The 16,131-nt window shown below is 37.1% G+C and overlaps 1 protein-coding gene across 1 annotated transcript; it reads right to left on the bottom strand.

The window, feature by feature from the left end:
• Positions 1 to 830: 830 nt before the first annotated feature.
• Positions 831 to 11,904, bottom strand: LOC109095253 (apical junction component 1 homolog). Its single transcript, XM_042729940.1, has 2 exons — positions 11,698 to 11,904; positions 831 to 5,557 (listed from the first exon to the last, which is right to left on the bottom strand). Exon 2 carries the CDS (start codon positions 5,512 to 5,514, stop codon positions 2,305 to 2,307), a length of 3,210 nt encoding a protein of 1,069 aa, XP_042585874.1. The 5' UTR covers positions 5,515 to 5,557; positions 11,698 to 11,904; the 3' UTR covers positions 831 to 2,304.
• Positions 11,905 to 16,131: the final 4,227 nt, after the last annotated feature.

Below are 16,131 nucleotides of genomic sequence, written 5' to 3'. Positions count from 1 at the left end.
TAGGCTAAATCGTGCGCACGATTTAGCAAATCGAGGGAACGCAATAGTAATCGTGTGCATGTTTTAGTACATCGATGGAACGAATTAGTAAATCGTGCGCACAATTTATTTATTTTTTCTTGCATGTCATGTGCAGGGCTCCGTATGAACGCTCTTGTGTGCTTAGTTATACTAACCAGCAGATGTCGCTGCAGTAATATTTGTTAGGCTATTATTTTCACACAGCTGTATTGCAGCTTATTATTAGAGACATTTATTCCACGCCACTTGTCCGGCTGTTAGATCTTAATAGGTTTGTATGTTTGGTGTTGCACTGTAGATAAATCGTTAAGACACACTTGTTTCACTTAAAGATATTTAAAAGGCAACATTATATGCCTTTATATAGCCTATATGAAGAGAGTTGTTAGTGATGTCATAGGCTGGAAGATTCTGCAGGTCCAGGGGACACACATAATTTTGTTTTTTAAAAATGTAGGATCCGAGGAGCCAGGATTCATAGTCATGATCATTCACCTTGTCATTTAGCCTATATGTACTTATTCTATCAATGACAGTCAACAAAGTGGAAAAAAAAACAAACAAAACTTTATTTATCTTTAGCATACTTATAGCTTACCTTGACATACGCTTTATACTTGGTAAAGGCTGCAGTCAGCCATAATTTTTTATTTTTTTTTTAAAGTTCATCAATGAAAAAAGAACAGTTCAAACTCTCTATATTTAAAAATAAAGTTTTCATCTCTTGTAAGATGCAGTGACAGAGCTTTTACTTTTCTGTTGCTATTATTATTATGTAGAATTATCAGTCAAATGCATGAGTCATTAAGAACTTTTGGGAGTTTCATTTATTGACCATAGTACAGAAATAAAGCAACACTTGTCAACAGAACAAAACAGGTAATGAACAGTGTAAATAAATAAATAAAGGCCTAAAAAGTGACAACAGAAATAAACACAGTAACACTGACTATCTTTTAATCGCTGTAAGGTTTGTTGTGTGCATGCTGTTGATTACATTATCTAAAATGGTCTGTTTATAAATACGTTTTCCCTCAGCAATTTATTAAAGTGCTATATCTAACACAATCTTGCATACAATGGTGTTATACACCATTGCTTAAATATTTTTCACATTTTATATTTTTATATTGAAATATTACATTTCAAATATAGCCATCTAAGTTTTGTCAGCCATTTTAAATGATTAAAATAAGAATCGCATAATCTATATACATGTTTATCATTTTAACACAATATTTCAATAAATGTTTCAATTAAAATACCATGAGATCATAAGAACTTTACAATACCATGAAAAAATAAAAACACTCAAATAATACAGAAAATAATCTTTCATGTCAGATGAATAAATTAGTAAGTAATCTTATTTGTATGTCATGAAAATGTGCATAACTCAAAAGACAAATGTTTACTTGTCATGGAAAGTTAAAAGTTACATTTTCAGCCGATTTAACCATGTGAATAGATATAGTACTCCATGAATACAATACAGAAAGCAGTTGCCATGTACAATACAGTGAAATCTTCCAAGCAGTTTATTTGACTTTGTCTATAAAAATGTACCTGACATATGCTTTTGTCTGCCATACTAATCATCATCTGTGACTATAATTTATTGTAAAGAACTGACAAACCATTGCAAAATTTAAAGTGAATTAGCATTTTCCTTGCCAGCATGCATTTTCCATGCAAGTGAATTTTTATCCTCTCAAGGGGCTAAAGACAATGACTTTTAGACAATATTGTATTGCAAGGGAAAATGAGAATTACTCCAGAGCTTCTCCAAAGGTTCCTAATTGTTATATCCTCACTGCAAAACACTAGCACAAGAAATATAGTTATAAGCAGGCCCACACATAACTCACAGAAAGTTCAGCAACTTCCACAGAATTGGAACATCTGTCATTCACAAAGTTTTACACATCCTCCACTCCCCGTGTTTATTAAATACTTTAATTATTTTGCGCTATGCCTATAGAAGTGCATTACTCTCAGCTCCATTTAACACATTTTACCGTATTTAAATCCATACTGCAGAAAGATTTTGTCCCAAATATAAAAAAGGATTTTAAGACCAAGCATACTGTATGTGCTCATATCTTCTAATAAGTACTATACATAGCTTTTTACTCCATAAGCAACTGGTATTAATTCTAGGTTTTAGTGCCAGACGGAAAAACAATAAATATAGTCTCACTATTAAAATACATATCTAAAAACATTAGTCATTTAAGTTTTATTTTGTATAGGAAAAGCTTGATAATACTGGATGCATAGGGATTATATAATGTCATCTAGAAGGTGTGGTGCACCAACCCAATCAAGCATCCTTGGTTCAGACGCTGCCATGATCATACACATGAACTGCTTTCCGGTTCTCTTGTCAATGGGATAGATAGTGGTGGGGGTGAACCTTTTGTTGCTCTCAACAAACTCACAAAGCTGGTTGTATATTTGTGGAAACTCATGGCGAAGGAATACGCCCCGGGTACGAAGCTCTCTTTGAATATTAATGAAGCAAATCTCTCTTGCTTTCCTGCCCTCTTGGCCCTCCTTGTCAATGTCAGAGGTCCCAGGGGGTGGGGTGAGAATCAGAGTCTCCATTTCACATTCCTTTTTAAAGATTTTCTTATCTGGGCTTGAGGAGGCCAATGAGACCTTGGCATACTTGCGAACTGTTGGCATTTGTAATTTGGGTGAAGGAATTTTAGGCACTAGATCTCCAATAGCAATGGATACATTCAGTAGGAAACATTCAGTGGGGTCATATTCCTTGCCTGCATTCTGCAACTCTTTGCAGTATTGACCAAGGTTGTCCTTGAAACTGTCCAACTCTCGAAGGGACAGATATGTTGGAGAGATGGTAAGGCTGTCAAGACCAACTTGAATGAAGTTATCTGCACACCCAGGGTTTGGAAAACCCAAGAACAGAACTCCTCTCCCACGGGACAGATACCCTACCCTAGCAATACGTGAAAAAGCTTTATGAACATCAGAGTTCTCTCGACAATGTTTTAGTATGTGCCTGCAAACACTACTAATGCGGCCATAAAGACAGGTCTCTTTATGCGTGTCCCAGTCTTCTCGTCTGCAGTTTCTGGAGCAGTAGTAGGTGTAACAGCTGTGGCAAGACTTGAAGTACAAGCAAGCATTGAATGTAGTGTCTTTGCGTAAGCATTTCCTGTTGGAGCACACCATAGTGTCATCCTCATCTGCAATATGGTTCAAAGAGACATCCTCAACACTCCTCTGAAAACCTTCACAACCACTGTCTGGGTCTTTAAATGTGTCTGGGCTTGTCTTTGAAGAGTCTGTTTGTGTATTCAAGAGTCCTGAATCCTCTTGATCTACGTCCCGCTTCCCTTCTTCGGTCTCGTCATCTTGAATCAATTGTTTGAGCTGGTCTATCAGATCCTTACTTGGTCTCCTGCTATTTTGAGGCTTGTAATCAATGACTAGGTCAGCTAGCAGCTCATCAAGCTGTTCGAGGCTTTGCTGCAGGGAGTAATTAGTGTTCTTTCTCTCTGTGGATTCTGGTGGGTTTGCTGGTCTCTGTAAGTTTTGCAAGTTTGCAGTTTGACATCGCCCTGTATTTTGTGCATTCCAGCTGCTAGTTCCCCCATCTCTCTTGTTGCTATTTGCTGCACGAATGTCATTGTCAGTAATTGTAATCTCCGGGGTTACAAACCATTGTCCCTTCGCATTGTTTTGTCTGTCACCAGCACACTTTTCTAGACAGTTTTCAGAGAGGGACAAGGCAGCGTACCGTCTTGGTGAACTAGAAAGGTTCACAATAACCGGTTGTTGATTGTTATTCGAAGGAACTCCTGGCCTTCCGTGATTGAGAAGGTTCTCGTAACTCCTGCCTCGTGAAACCCCATGTTCTCTGTCCATATGAGGCATAATAATATTGTCCCAGGATTTTGAGTAGTTCCGGACATCTGCTCCTAAACGACTTGGCTCGGTAAAATCATTGGGATACCACGGGCTTATCGATGGCACTCGCTGAGGAGTGGCCTGTGAGGATGCGTACTGACTGGAATATGTAGCAATGCTTGACCGGTTCCAGTCATCTGAAAATACCTGGGACATGCGTGGCCGCCGCCGTCCCTCCGTATGATATGCTCTCATAGGAAAGTGTAAGTCTGCTGGGTACTGGCAAGGCCGTGTATAAAACATCTTTGAGGGCTCAGAGGGAAATGCATATGCTCTTGGATCCTCCTGAAAGTATGTTTCACTCTGAGGGGTGGATAAGAAGTATGGCCCTGGCTCACTCACTGAATACGGTCTACCGTAGAATGGATCCAAGGGTTCACGGTGGGAATCTGCATAGTATGAACGCACAGGCAAGGTATGAACCCAGCGAGTCCTTGGGTCGAGTACATACTGACTACTAATGGATGGATTTTGGCTGTTGCTGCTGTTAATACTGTACTGGTCATCCTGATAATATGTCCTACTGGGTGGGTGACCTGGATACCTGCAGGGATCATCCGTGTAGAAGAACTTGGTTGGGATGTTGGGATTAGACAAGGTTCTGTACTCCCTTGGGTCTCTAGGAGAAGTCCTTCCAAAAGGGATCTCTCCAGATTGAATGTGACTACCGGACAAGCTGTTGGGATATTGATATGCTTGCCTGTAGTCCATATTGTAACACTCACTGGGAGTAGGCGTTCTAGAGGTGGATATCTGACTTGGAAATGAGACGTTCCTGATCCCTGATGTCGAGGAAAGCTGCCAGGGAACATTACTTCTGTTAGTAGGCATCTTCCGTGCAGTGTGCTGGAGAACTGAGGCGTCTGGCTTTATATCAACACGGCACCTGACGTGGGGAGTGTTAGCTTGTTTCTGCTGTCTGCTCTCCTCAAAACAATCGGAAACATAGAGGGGTGTGTGGGGTTGTAACTTGATTGGATGTACCTCATTAACTAAAGCCCTGGTTGACTGGGAGGCTTCTCGATTTGGCAGACTTTCAGATCTCTTCTGGGGGTCCACTGGAGATCGACGCCTCGTGGTTGCAGTTGGAGAGACTGTGATGGGTACAGGAGTCAGGGTGGCTCGAACCCTTGGCGCACTTTTTGAGCGAGGCTTGACATGAACACTAGTCCTTGCTGCCTCGTTGCTCTTGTCTGTGCTGATTTGTTGATGGGAGAGTCTTGAGTTGAACAGATCTGGTGAGGAAAAACGTAAGTGTCCCTGCCGTCCAATGCCATTCCAAACAGCATCCTTACTTACTGTTTGCTGCTCAGACCTGTAAGGATACTCCATGGACAAGGAAAAGTCCTTTGGGTCATCCAGTGACTCAATGAAGTCAAAGCTACGGCAATGTCTTTTGTTAATGGTTTCAAAGTTTTGATCCAGTGGGCCAACCATTTGGGAATCACATTGCTTAGAAGATCCAGAATACTTTGAGAGCCCACAGTTAGGGACACTTTTTATGTCTTGATACAAAGTTGATGTTAATATGTCAGGGGGATCAGTTCGTGTCATCTTAAATGGACCCCTGTTATTTGGTATCCTCAGTTGGTGTCTCCTAGAGAGAATTAAAAAAGGCATTATTAGTTACACATTTTCTTTAATAAAAGTATTTAAATAGGTGAATATTATGGGTAAAGGATCCCATTTCAAGTCTGAAAACAACCAACTAATGCTTAGAAAAGATCATAATATATTAAAGCAAAGATGAAATGGAGTTTACAACTTCAATCAATGGGTTTGCAAGATGCTTCACAAATGATCTTGCTTTACAAGGCATTAATTGGGCCCCTATTATTTACTGTTAAGTACAAATGCACATGTAAAATATAGGCATCATTTACATATCTTCCAAAGTGAAAAGGACTAATGCCATGGCACTAAGACATGTTAGAGAAAGTACAGTAGATGAAGAACATGGCAAAGTTTGAAGGATATATGTATATAGATTATCTAAGTATTCTATCAGTTCATCATTTATATAAACCTGCATGTACCTTATATGTCTAAAAATGTATATTTATATAGCTACAGTAGTACTTATTTTGTGTGATATGATCATTTCTAAAGTTCAGTGAAAAAATATTAGAATATTCTCATAATCAGAATCAATGTGGATGTTGTCCTTTTGTTAAATGTCATATCACGCATAAACATCAGCCTGTGCAGAAAAATTGCAGAATGCTAAACAAATAAAACAACATTGAAAGGAAAAATCTGAATTAATTATGAAGATGAAGGCCTTGCAGCATCTCAGAAGAATAAATTAGTGTAAGAAAACTCCTTTCTCAGTGAAGAATAGAACATAAATTAAAATTTCCCCTCTTTCTCTCTGTTTGAGCTCTGGAAATAAAAAATATTTAAAAAAAGATTACAGATTTACATATCAATTAGAATTTTACTAATGTTATTAAGTTCTCAAACACATGATATAATGCCATTTTATATATTTGGGATCTCTCTGTTTTTGCACATAATAATCTTTTTTAAATGTGATTTTGAAATATAATATGAATTATGGAATAAAAATTCAAGTATTTAAAAAAAAATGTCTTTCAAATGTAATCATTTATTTCTATCAACATAGACTCTTTTTTAGCAACAAAAAAAAAAAAACACATATTCAGTTTTACCGCATCCTACTGCAACAGCCTTACTCCTGCCCATTAATAATAGTGCCACTCTGGTCTATGGGGAAATAAAATGAATAGACTGGAAATAAGGTTAAAAAAGGAGAGCACATAAACTAGTATATGTCAGATGCTAGTTTTACCATAGACAATAGATTTATTGCACATTACTCATTAAGAATAAAGAAAATCTGTTCTGATCCTGGAATTCAGGATTTAGCTGTGCCTTAGATTGCTTAAAAACACATAAGAACCATGCAAGTAATGCATCTGTGCACATTCTATATTTATGCTTGCTCTGATTTTCACTGTTCCTCAGTACTTTGCTCTCTTGAGCCTAGCTTCCATTGTCCTATTAAATATTTGCATTTCAGAACAAAGAATCATTCTGACTGTTTTTGTCTAAACCCTGTTTCTGTGTGTGACACTATTCAATTACACAATTTGTTTTTTCACTGAATGTTTACCAGTGGCCAAATTATATAACTTGTTATTTATCTAGCAGACAGCAAAATGTCCGCACATGTCTATCTGTGGACTGTATTAGGCTCAAAGCTTTGTATCATGGCTATACAAATTAAATTGTATTTACATAATATAAATGTTATTGTAATCAGTTGTTTATTTATCCCGAGATACAGTAGAACAGCTGTGCAACATTTGCCAAGGGTCAGGAGCTAATTTTGAGGTTATATAAAATGTTTGGCTTTTCAGGGATTTTTTAAAAGACAGTAGGAGCTACGGAGACCCAGTTACTGGCTACCTCCTTTCAGCCAACCCTGAAAACCATCTGTTCATCCTGCTGAGAGAGGACCGTCGAGCAGTCTAAACACACACACACTCACACCTTCACTCTTTTTTCTGGATTCATTTAGAATAGAATTAGATTCTTAATGTTTGAACATATTATTGCATTGTGAATGTTTTTTGCACTGACAATATTAAACCAAATATTTCATACATTGCAGGGCAAAGTAAAAGCACAGTAAAAAACATGTTGTAAATGCCAGGGGTAGCACGATTAATCGTATTGCAATCGTGTTCATGATTTCAGCTTCTCTTGCTTAATTAAACAAAACTGTCTGTGATATTTGCCCACTGGTTATTTATCATGAAAAGGTTTCATTTTCATTTGACATTTGGATTGGTAACAAGACTCTTCCAGCTTTCATGCTTACGGTTGCCAAATTTTGAAAATCTAAATCCCCAATCAGAGTTTTTGCCTTAAATAGATATATTTTCTGCCTAGAGTTCCCAAACTGGCTCAAAATTATAGATTTTTCTTTTATGCCAAAAATCATTAGGATATTAAGCAAAGATCATGTTCCATAAAAGATATTTCCTACCTTTCCTATATCCTACCGTAAATATATCAAAACTTAATTTTTGATTAGTAAAACACATTGCTAGGGACTTTAAAAGTGATTTTCTCAATATTTAGATTTTTTTGCACCCTCAGATTCCAGGTTTTTGTCCTCATTGTCCTAACAAACCATACATCAGTGGAAAGCTTATTTATTCAGCTTTCAGATGATGTATAAATCTAAACCCTTATGACTGGTTTTGTGTTCGGGGGGGGTCACAAATAATTGCACTGCACTGTATCCAACAATAAATATTAACATAAACTGGCATGAGTATTTTTGTGCATCCTAAGGGATGGACTGAGTCACAATATCTGTAGACATTGGTAACTCCTCATCTCAGAAGATCTCCGGTAGACATTACCACTTGGACATAAAGGGTGATAAAACTCCAGTGGAGCTCAGATCAGATCTGCTGCAGCTCTGTGACTGATGCAGCTGGGACTAGATGACTTCCACGACTATTGTATTACATGTCTGCTGGGAACAATTTTTGGGGCATAAACAAAAATTGCACTTTGAAGTGCACTAAGCACTTCATCTACATTTAGAAGCATTTCTTCCCGTGTCCCTGCAGCCAGGGGTGAACAGCCTCATGTGTTTGGTTGATAACCCATAACTACTTTGTGTCTCAAAATCTTAGATGCCATTAGGACTGCTCCATTTACCAATTGTTAAAGAGAGCTGAATCGCACATTTTAAAAGCTATTTATAAAACACTGTCACTCCTGGCAAATGCTTACGAATCAGGTTCCTTTGGGCTGCCATTTTCACTGGTTCTGTTTCTAGCTGACTAAGGGTATAAGTGTCCTCTTGGTGAGCTAATATCTGCCCACCACTTCTCACAGTCCGTCTCCTTCGCTCTTAACACTGTAGATCACAAAAAGATAAGTAACATAAAAGCTGATGCTGATAAGCTTGGTGTTTATGCAAAAAAGGTCAACATATCAAATGTAATGAAATAAAATATTACTGTATCACCCCTGTTTGACCCACCTCTCTGTACTGTATTAGATTACACTGAATCACCCAGAATAAAAAGATATTTTCCTTCGGGTCAGCAAATGCTTTTTGCCCATCTAACTAGCATTTAGCAATAATTTAGAAGGGCGCAATTATTTAAAAGGAAAGTTCCACAAATAGAAATATAATGAGGACAGAAAATAGTGCATGAGAGAGAGTTTTGAGTGCACTGTCATTTTTCTTTTAGATTAAAACATTACAAAGCAAAACATGTCCATCTTGGGCAAGGTGGATGTTAATAATTCCCTTCTTCCTTTATGCAAGGTGGCCGACCAGCAGGCGTTTTCACAGCTAGCAGCAGAGCCAGTACCTGTGACTGAGACCTGACTGCTCTAGCACAGTCCATCACCACCTGTCTTACACTTCCGTCACAGTCTGCCAAGACTAGCTTCCTCTCACTTCTTAACCAGCATTCAATCTCGAAAACAACCACTTATAGGAAGTACGAAGTATGCACTATACATTTGTAAGCGAAGGTATGTAAGTTCACCAGAGTGCAATGCCAGGTGCACACTGTACAATTTTGGAACCATTTGCAAATCCGATAAGATTCCTTTGATCCTAGGCCCAAATCTGTAGCTAGTTTGACATGTTCACCGACAATCAATTAATGACCACTGCGATTGATTTTTACCTTTAATGATTCTTCGAAATTCTGCCACTGTCAGAAGTTTTGAGTCATTTTTCTGCGGTGTGGCTTCTCTTACAGCAACCATCAAATCAAGAATCATAAGGAGAACAGAACCTAATGACGCAAATAGTGCAGCAACAACAAACCACTACTTGTTCCAAACACATCGTCTTTAGTTTTGATGAACTGATTCACGAATTGATGATGGAAAACTCCAGTGTTTTTCCTGCAACTGTAAAATAATGCAGAATCACATCTGAAGTGACTCATTAGTGTTCACTGGATATGACGGGTCAGTTACAGACATTGCAAGTAATGCAAAAATATCTTCAAGATACATTCTGACTCCAAGACAGCAGAAAGTGTTAGCAGCAGTAGTTAATCTCACATGATGCCTATCTCCTTAAATACACAACCCATTCCTCAAACAAGCTTGCAGAGTGAGGTTTTTTTTGGCCGGATATGAGGCAAAGAGGCTATATTTGGACACAATGGATAACGAGAAAGATGCATCTGAGTATCTCAGTGAAAGCAGCCCAGCTGGATGATTCTGTAGAGTTTGGAGATTTGGAGGTGAAATTTATTTTCTTTTCCAACAAGAAAGCTCAAAGGATTTTTAGAGGAACTGAAAGTCTGAGCTATTATACCGACCTATAAATCATGTCAGCCTCTTATTTTATAAGGTCATGACTCATGAGACAAACTATGTGGAAACTAAAGGTTTTTCTTCAGTTCTCTTTTCAACTGTAAACATAATGTCTTCATTCAGCACATTTATTGTCCTTTTAAACTGCCCCTTTATTTTCCTCTTAAACTGGACACCAAAGTTAGATTGCTCCCATTACAATTATTTTTGCAACTGGCTAATTCAGAAGCACATGAGATGAAATTATAGCTAGAACACCAAATACAGACCATTTAAGTGTATGTTTTTAATATTTTAAGTATTGTAAATTTTCAGTCATGATGTGTACCACCTGGGGGCACTCCATCATTGTATTTGTTTTACTGTTTATTGTTTTATATTGTTAATCTTCTAAAGCTAATGGATATAAAAAACACTCTGGAAACACATTGCTAACAATTACACTTCTTATTAAGTTAAATCAATAAGAGCAACAGCACAATCCCTTTAGCCCTTGAGGGGGTGATTGTCCTTAGCATTTCAATATTAAGGAAATCATGCATGTCCCTAGTCAGCAATTATACTATCTAAAACATAAGGAAAAAACATTTTTAACTTCAGTTTCCCGTATGGATTGCAGAAAAGTTATCTAAGTGGTTCAGTAATATAATACAAGCATTTTTCCTCTCTCTTCTCCAAGCCATTACATTTAGAACAACAGGTGCAACCCTATTGCTGCAGTGTATAAAGTGACTCTAATGTGGGTTTCAGCATTTATGGTTTTAATATATGTATATATAGTTTTAGACGAAATACAACATGCTAAAGCATAAGATTTGTCAACTTCCCAAAAGTAAGTCCTACTGTTAAATGTATAGCTGCATTTCACCATACATGCGTAGCAAACTTACTCCTCCCTAAACCTTCTCCGGACAAACACACATACCACATGCTCTGTCGCCTGGATACCTAGCAAAACCACAAAGTCAACTATGCACAACCTACTGACTTGCAAAGCAACCTGATTTACAAGGTCGCCACAATGCGTAACGCGTAGTATCAACATCCTTCTCGATCTCTGATTAGGTCGTTAATGAATCTGACTAACACTGATGAACATGTCGTGGATTTACTGCGAAAGTGCATCTCGAAAATGAAACATCTGCCCATCGCACCAGAATGTAATACAAAAGCACACTTTGTTCTCATTTATTGCTGCGGCACGAGCACCGCACTACCGAGCATCTCTCGTAAAATGACCTGATGTCTTTCGGCGCAACATACATCAGTAGGCTACTTTAAACTCAAAGCTACTGCGACCGTATCGGTCTTAAGACAATTACAGTCTTACGAATCCTTACTAAGACACAAGTTTAGTTTTCTCAGTGTATTTCAAGCTTTTAGGAGTGTGCGCATTTTTCTTACCGTCTTCGTCCATAGTTAAGATCCTCAGGATGCTATCACTGACAGAGATTATGTGGTCTCCATGTCATATTAGATGTTGTAAGGTGGGCTGCATCAAACTCCTTAAGTATTGTTGTTCGCCCACGGGTCTCGGGGGCGTACTGAGACGAGGGGGTGTGACCGCATCCCTCGCGCGTTGCGTTTCTTGCGTGAGATGCGCAGTGACTGCGCATGCGTGCGGCGTTGGGTGCGCGCTTGCGCCTGTGTTTGTGATGAGCACGAATCTCATGCTGAATAGACATATGCGATGGCACAGCTTTGAGACGTGATTTTAATTATGAACGTGTCATGTCTTGCTGGTAGGCTCCAGTAGTTATTCAGTTTAAGAAGACGATTTTTATTATATTCATTCATTCATTTCCCTTATGATCAAAAACAAAATTATTCTTAATGTAAATATTTTGAAAATAATGTTTGTTTCTATTTTATGACCCTCTATTTAAATAAATAAATAAATAAATAAATAAAACTATTATTTTGTAGTAATGTTGTGGCAAAGTAGGCAACCTCCAAGGTCAAAGTTACACCTGATTTTCCCACTAAACTGAAGTTATTTATTCACTTTTATTTTTTTAATCATATGTGTTGTTGGTGTTGCACTGTTCAATGTTTATGTGAATATATATTTTCTTGATCTCTCTTATTTGGTTTGAATTATTAATATTTTGCACATTCTGCAAGGGGTATGTAAACTTATGAGCACAACTGTGTGTGTGTGTGTGTGTGTGTGTGTGTGTGTGTGTGTGTGTGTGTGTGTGTGTGTGTGTATATATATACAGTATATATCTATCTATCTATCAATCTATCTATCTATCTATCTATCTATCTAAGTTTATATATATATTCATATATATAATATATATGATATAATAATATATATATAACAAGGTGTTTTCAGATGCTGTTGATGTGAAAATAGCTAATATTTATGATAATAAAAGAACAAGGTGCTAAAAATGCTAATAAATAATATTAAATATATATGTTTTAATAATGTAAAATATTAAACAATTTTTAAGGAACAAAAGTGAACAAAAAACTGTAAGTTGGAATTCACTTTGTTCTTTTTTTCTTTTCTTTTCTTTTCTTTTCTTTTCTTTTTTTTTTTTCTTGAGAATGACCCATCCCATAATAATGATTTTGTTGGGCAAACTAACCTCAGCATTTCCTTCCTTTCTAAGAATAGAACTTTACTTGGACTGTCGACCTGCCTGTTTATTCAATTGTCTTAAAACAAAAGTGCACAATAGCACAGTACAGCTTAAGGGATCAAGTGAGACATAGATGGCATTGATGTTCGCATTAGTTTAATCAATGGCTGATTTTGTGTGCTGTTTAATCAATTATAAAAAATAAATAAATAATTAAATAAAAATAAAAAAAGCATGTTCTGTACATATACTGAACCATGGCCCACTGAATGAGGACAGCAGCTTACTAGAATCCTGAGTAACCTGCACATTTGCTGTGAGCCATGGGAGCAAGCCATACAAGACCAGGCTTGTTGGTCAATTAAATAGCATTATTGTAGCCGTAAATCCAGCTGTTCGACTCCTGCAGAGTGAAACTTTAATTGCTTTATATTTTGGTTGTGTACATCCTGCAACTTTAAAATGACTGACAGATTTGTAATGTGGTGAACTGTTCTATTGGAGCAATTGCATTCCTTCCTAATGCAGTGAAAAATGTATTTGATAAGCACTATTTTCCCAGACTGTCATTGCCATTACAGTGCAAAACACTGCTGACAGCTGACATGTTATTGTTTTTTGTCTTATTATCTATTTTCCTCCATGGTCTCTATTGCATTTGTGTGCTGAGGTGTGACTCAGCCTCTGTTCTTTGTCTCAAGGCTTCTTTCTTTTTTTATTTCTTTTTTCATACTATGAAAAGACAGCCTCATCTTTATTCTATTTTTTTGAATAAACATAATAAAAGGAGAAACAGAGAGCACAATGTAGTAGCATTAAATTATATTAAATACACTGTCACTGTGTACATTAAAAATTGTATAAAAAATGTTGCATAAAAGTCTGACAATTGGTTAATTTTATGCTACCTTTATACAATATAGAAAGAATATTATATTGTTCAGGATGATGTATATATTTGTACTATAAAATATTGTAGAACGTGTTTTTCAGTGGTAAACATTAAAATAGATTTTAATATTTATAAGGAATGTATATAGATTTAACAAGGTAATACGTTTACTTTTAATTTTGTTTTTATATAATTTAAGACAGGTCATTCCCAAAATTCCCTGTGTGAACCTTAACTGAATTGAAATGTTTTAATGTTGGGTTTTTTTATGTTATTAAGTTAGTGTTAATTGCATTATTTTAGTGTGTTTTGTGTTTGTGCCAAAGTGTAACTGAGACTTTTCCAAAAAGGCGGTTTTTTGAAGGATGGTGCGATTAAAAACTATATTTGAGATGACAACAAACCTACAGCCTGTAAATATCGATTTGTCTGGGAGTAATATCACACAGGTTCTGCTTACAAGTCCTGCCAGGAAACAAAGCCATGTTAACAAGTCATACAATGAGCTAATCCCATTTCCAGAATCTACAGGATTAGTGGCATCACATCTTTGAAAGATATTCTGAGTTTTGCTTGAGGCACTTAGATATTACACAGATATGACCTAGTATAAGTGCTTGTTTTCTGTGTCCTGCAGCGTATAGAAAAGCTTGCCCTTGTGTTTTTCAGTTTTGAATGTTCATTTTTTCTCCAGTAGGGCTCACTGAGTGAGATATATAACTCATAATATCAGTGCTTTAGTCATCTTAATGATAACTCTCTTAGCTCTTATGACCCTTCAGCTGTACTGTAGCTAATCGAGGCCACAACTACACCTGAGCCCCCCACCCCCTTCTCTCTCTCCCCCGCTCTTTCTCTGTGCCTTCTCTTTCTGTCCGAGCTGAATTTATGGTTCTGTCCTACTGATTTCAACCTCATTACTGTGTCACCAGTAAGATCACATGACAGTGTCTGTGGAAGAGGTACATTTTGGAAAGCACAGGAGAAATGAATTGGCAGAGACAAGACTGCTGAGCTAAGGGCTGCCATGTTCATCATATCTTATAGCCGGAAAGATGTTTGGAAAGGGCACTGAGGATATAAAGGCTTTTAGTAGTCTGAAGGTGACTATGAAGAGTTTATAAGGATGTAAACTTGATTTAAACAACAAGCTAGTGTTTTACAGGCTTATTGGTGAGTGGTGTTCTTAAGCACAATACTAAGCAGAATCCAGGTTAAAGAGCAAAGCAGCCATTTGTAACTTGATTGTGCGAGGCTTCCGTTGTCATTCACTTACAGTTATTTTAGCTATACAAAAACAGTCTGTTATACTGCTTTATTTTACAAACAAGTATTTGTTATCATATTGTTTTAATTTGTATCATAAATACATTGATTTGTAACGTTAAAGGGATAGTTCACCCGCCTTTTGTGCGAAAAACAAAACAAAAATATCAACTGTATTCAACAATTTCTTTTTTTTCATGTCAGAATTTGATGTGCATTCACGATTGATGCAGGAGCCAGCATTCTGACGTAGAACCCAGATGTGCTGTGTCTTGTTTACAAGCAGAGGAATGCACATGCATGTTTCGTGGTACTGTCGTGAATTTGCATCGAAGACATGGAAGAGAATAAATTATTCAGTAAAGTTGTTATTTATTGTTTTCTTTGTGCACAAAAAGTATTCTCGTAGCTTCATAACATTATGGTTGGACCACTGATGTCACATGGACTATTTTAACAATGTCCTTACTACGTTTCTGGGCTTTGAAACTGGTAGCTGCATTGCTGTCTATGCAGGGTCAGAAAGCTCTTGGATTTCATCAAAAATATCTTAATTTGTGTTCCAAAGATGAACAAAGGTCTTACAGGTTTGGAATGACGTGAGGGTGAGTAATTAATGACAATTAATGATAATTTTCATTTTTGGGTGAACTATCCCATTAATAGATTTACTGCACCTTGTTATTCTTCTAGTTATTTATCTATAGCAGCTAATGAATAAGAAGTCTTTTAAAAGAAAGCACATTTAACGAAAACAGCTTACTTCTGCTTTGCAAAATCAGATGGGCATGCTTCAGTAGTAGAACGACACTAACCATAAGCTTGTCCGCTTGTCAGTGTTTGTGCATTCAGTATGTGCATTGTATGCAACATGCGCCAGTAGGTGACGGTAAGTGACTGTCTTTATGAGCAAGTCATTGAGTGATACACTCAACTTACTTGTTTAAACACATTGATTAATTCAGGACATAAGTGACGATCAGGGCTGTATTCCACTTGTTTTTTTGTTTTTTTAATACCCTTCCCTCCCACTTCCCGCCATCTCGTTCACTTGGATGTACGTCAGTGTACTGGTGGAAACTGGTG

The sequence above is a fragment of the Cyprinus carpio genome, chromosome B8 (genome assembly GCF_018340385.1).
Source record: "Cyprinus carpio isolate SPL01 chromosome B8, ASM1834038v1, whole genome shotgun sequence".
Lineage (NCBI taxonomy): Eukaryota > Metazoa > Chordata > Actinopteri > Cypriniformes > Cyprinidae > Cyprinus > Cyprinus carpio.
The sequence above is the reverse complement of the archived record's forward strand: the minus strand, read 5'-3'. Positions and strand labels throughout refer to the sequence as shown.

Coding starts and splice junctions, on each gene's coding strand:
- LOC109095253 (XM_042729940.1), bottom strand. CDS start 5,514: ATGACACGAACTGATCCCCCTGACATATTAACATCAACTTTGTATCAA.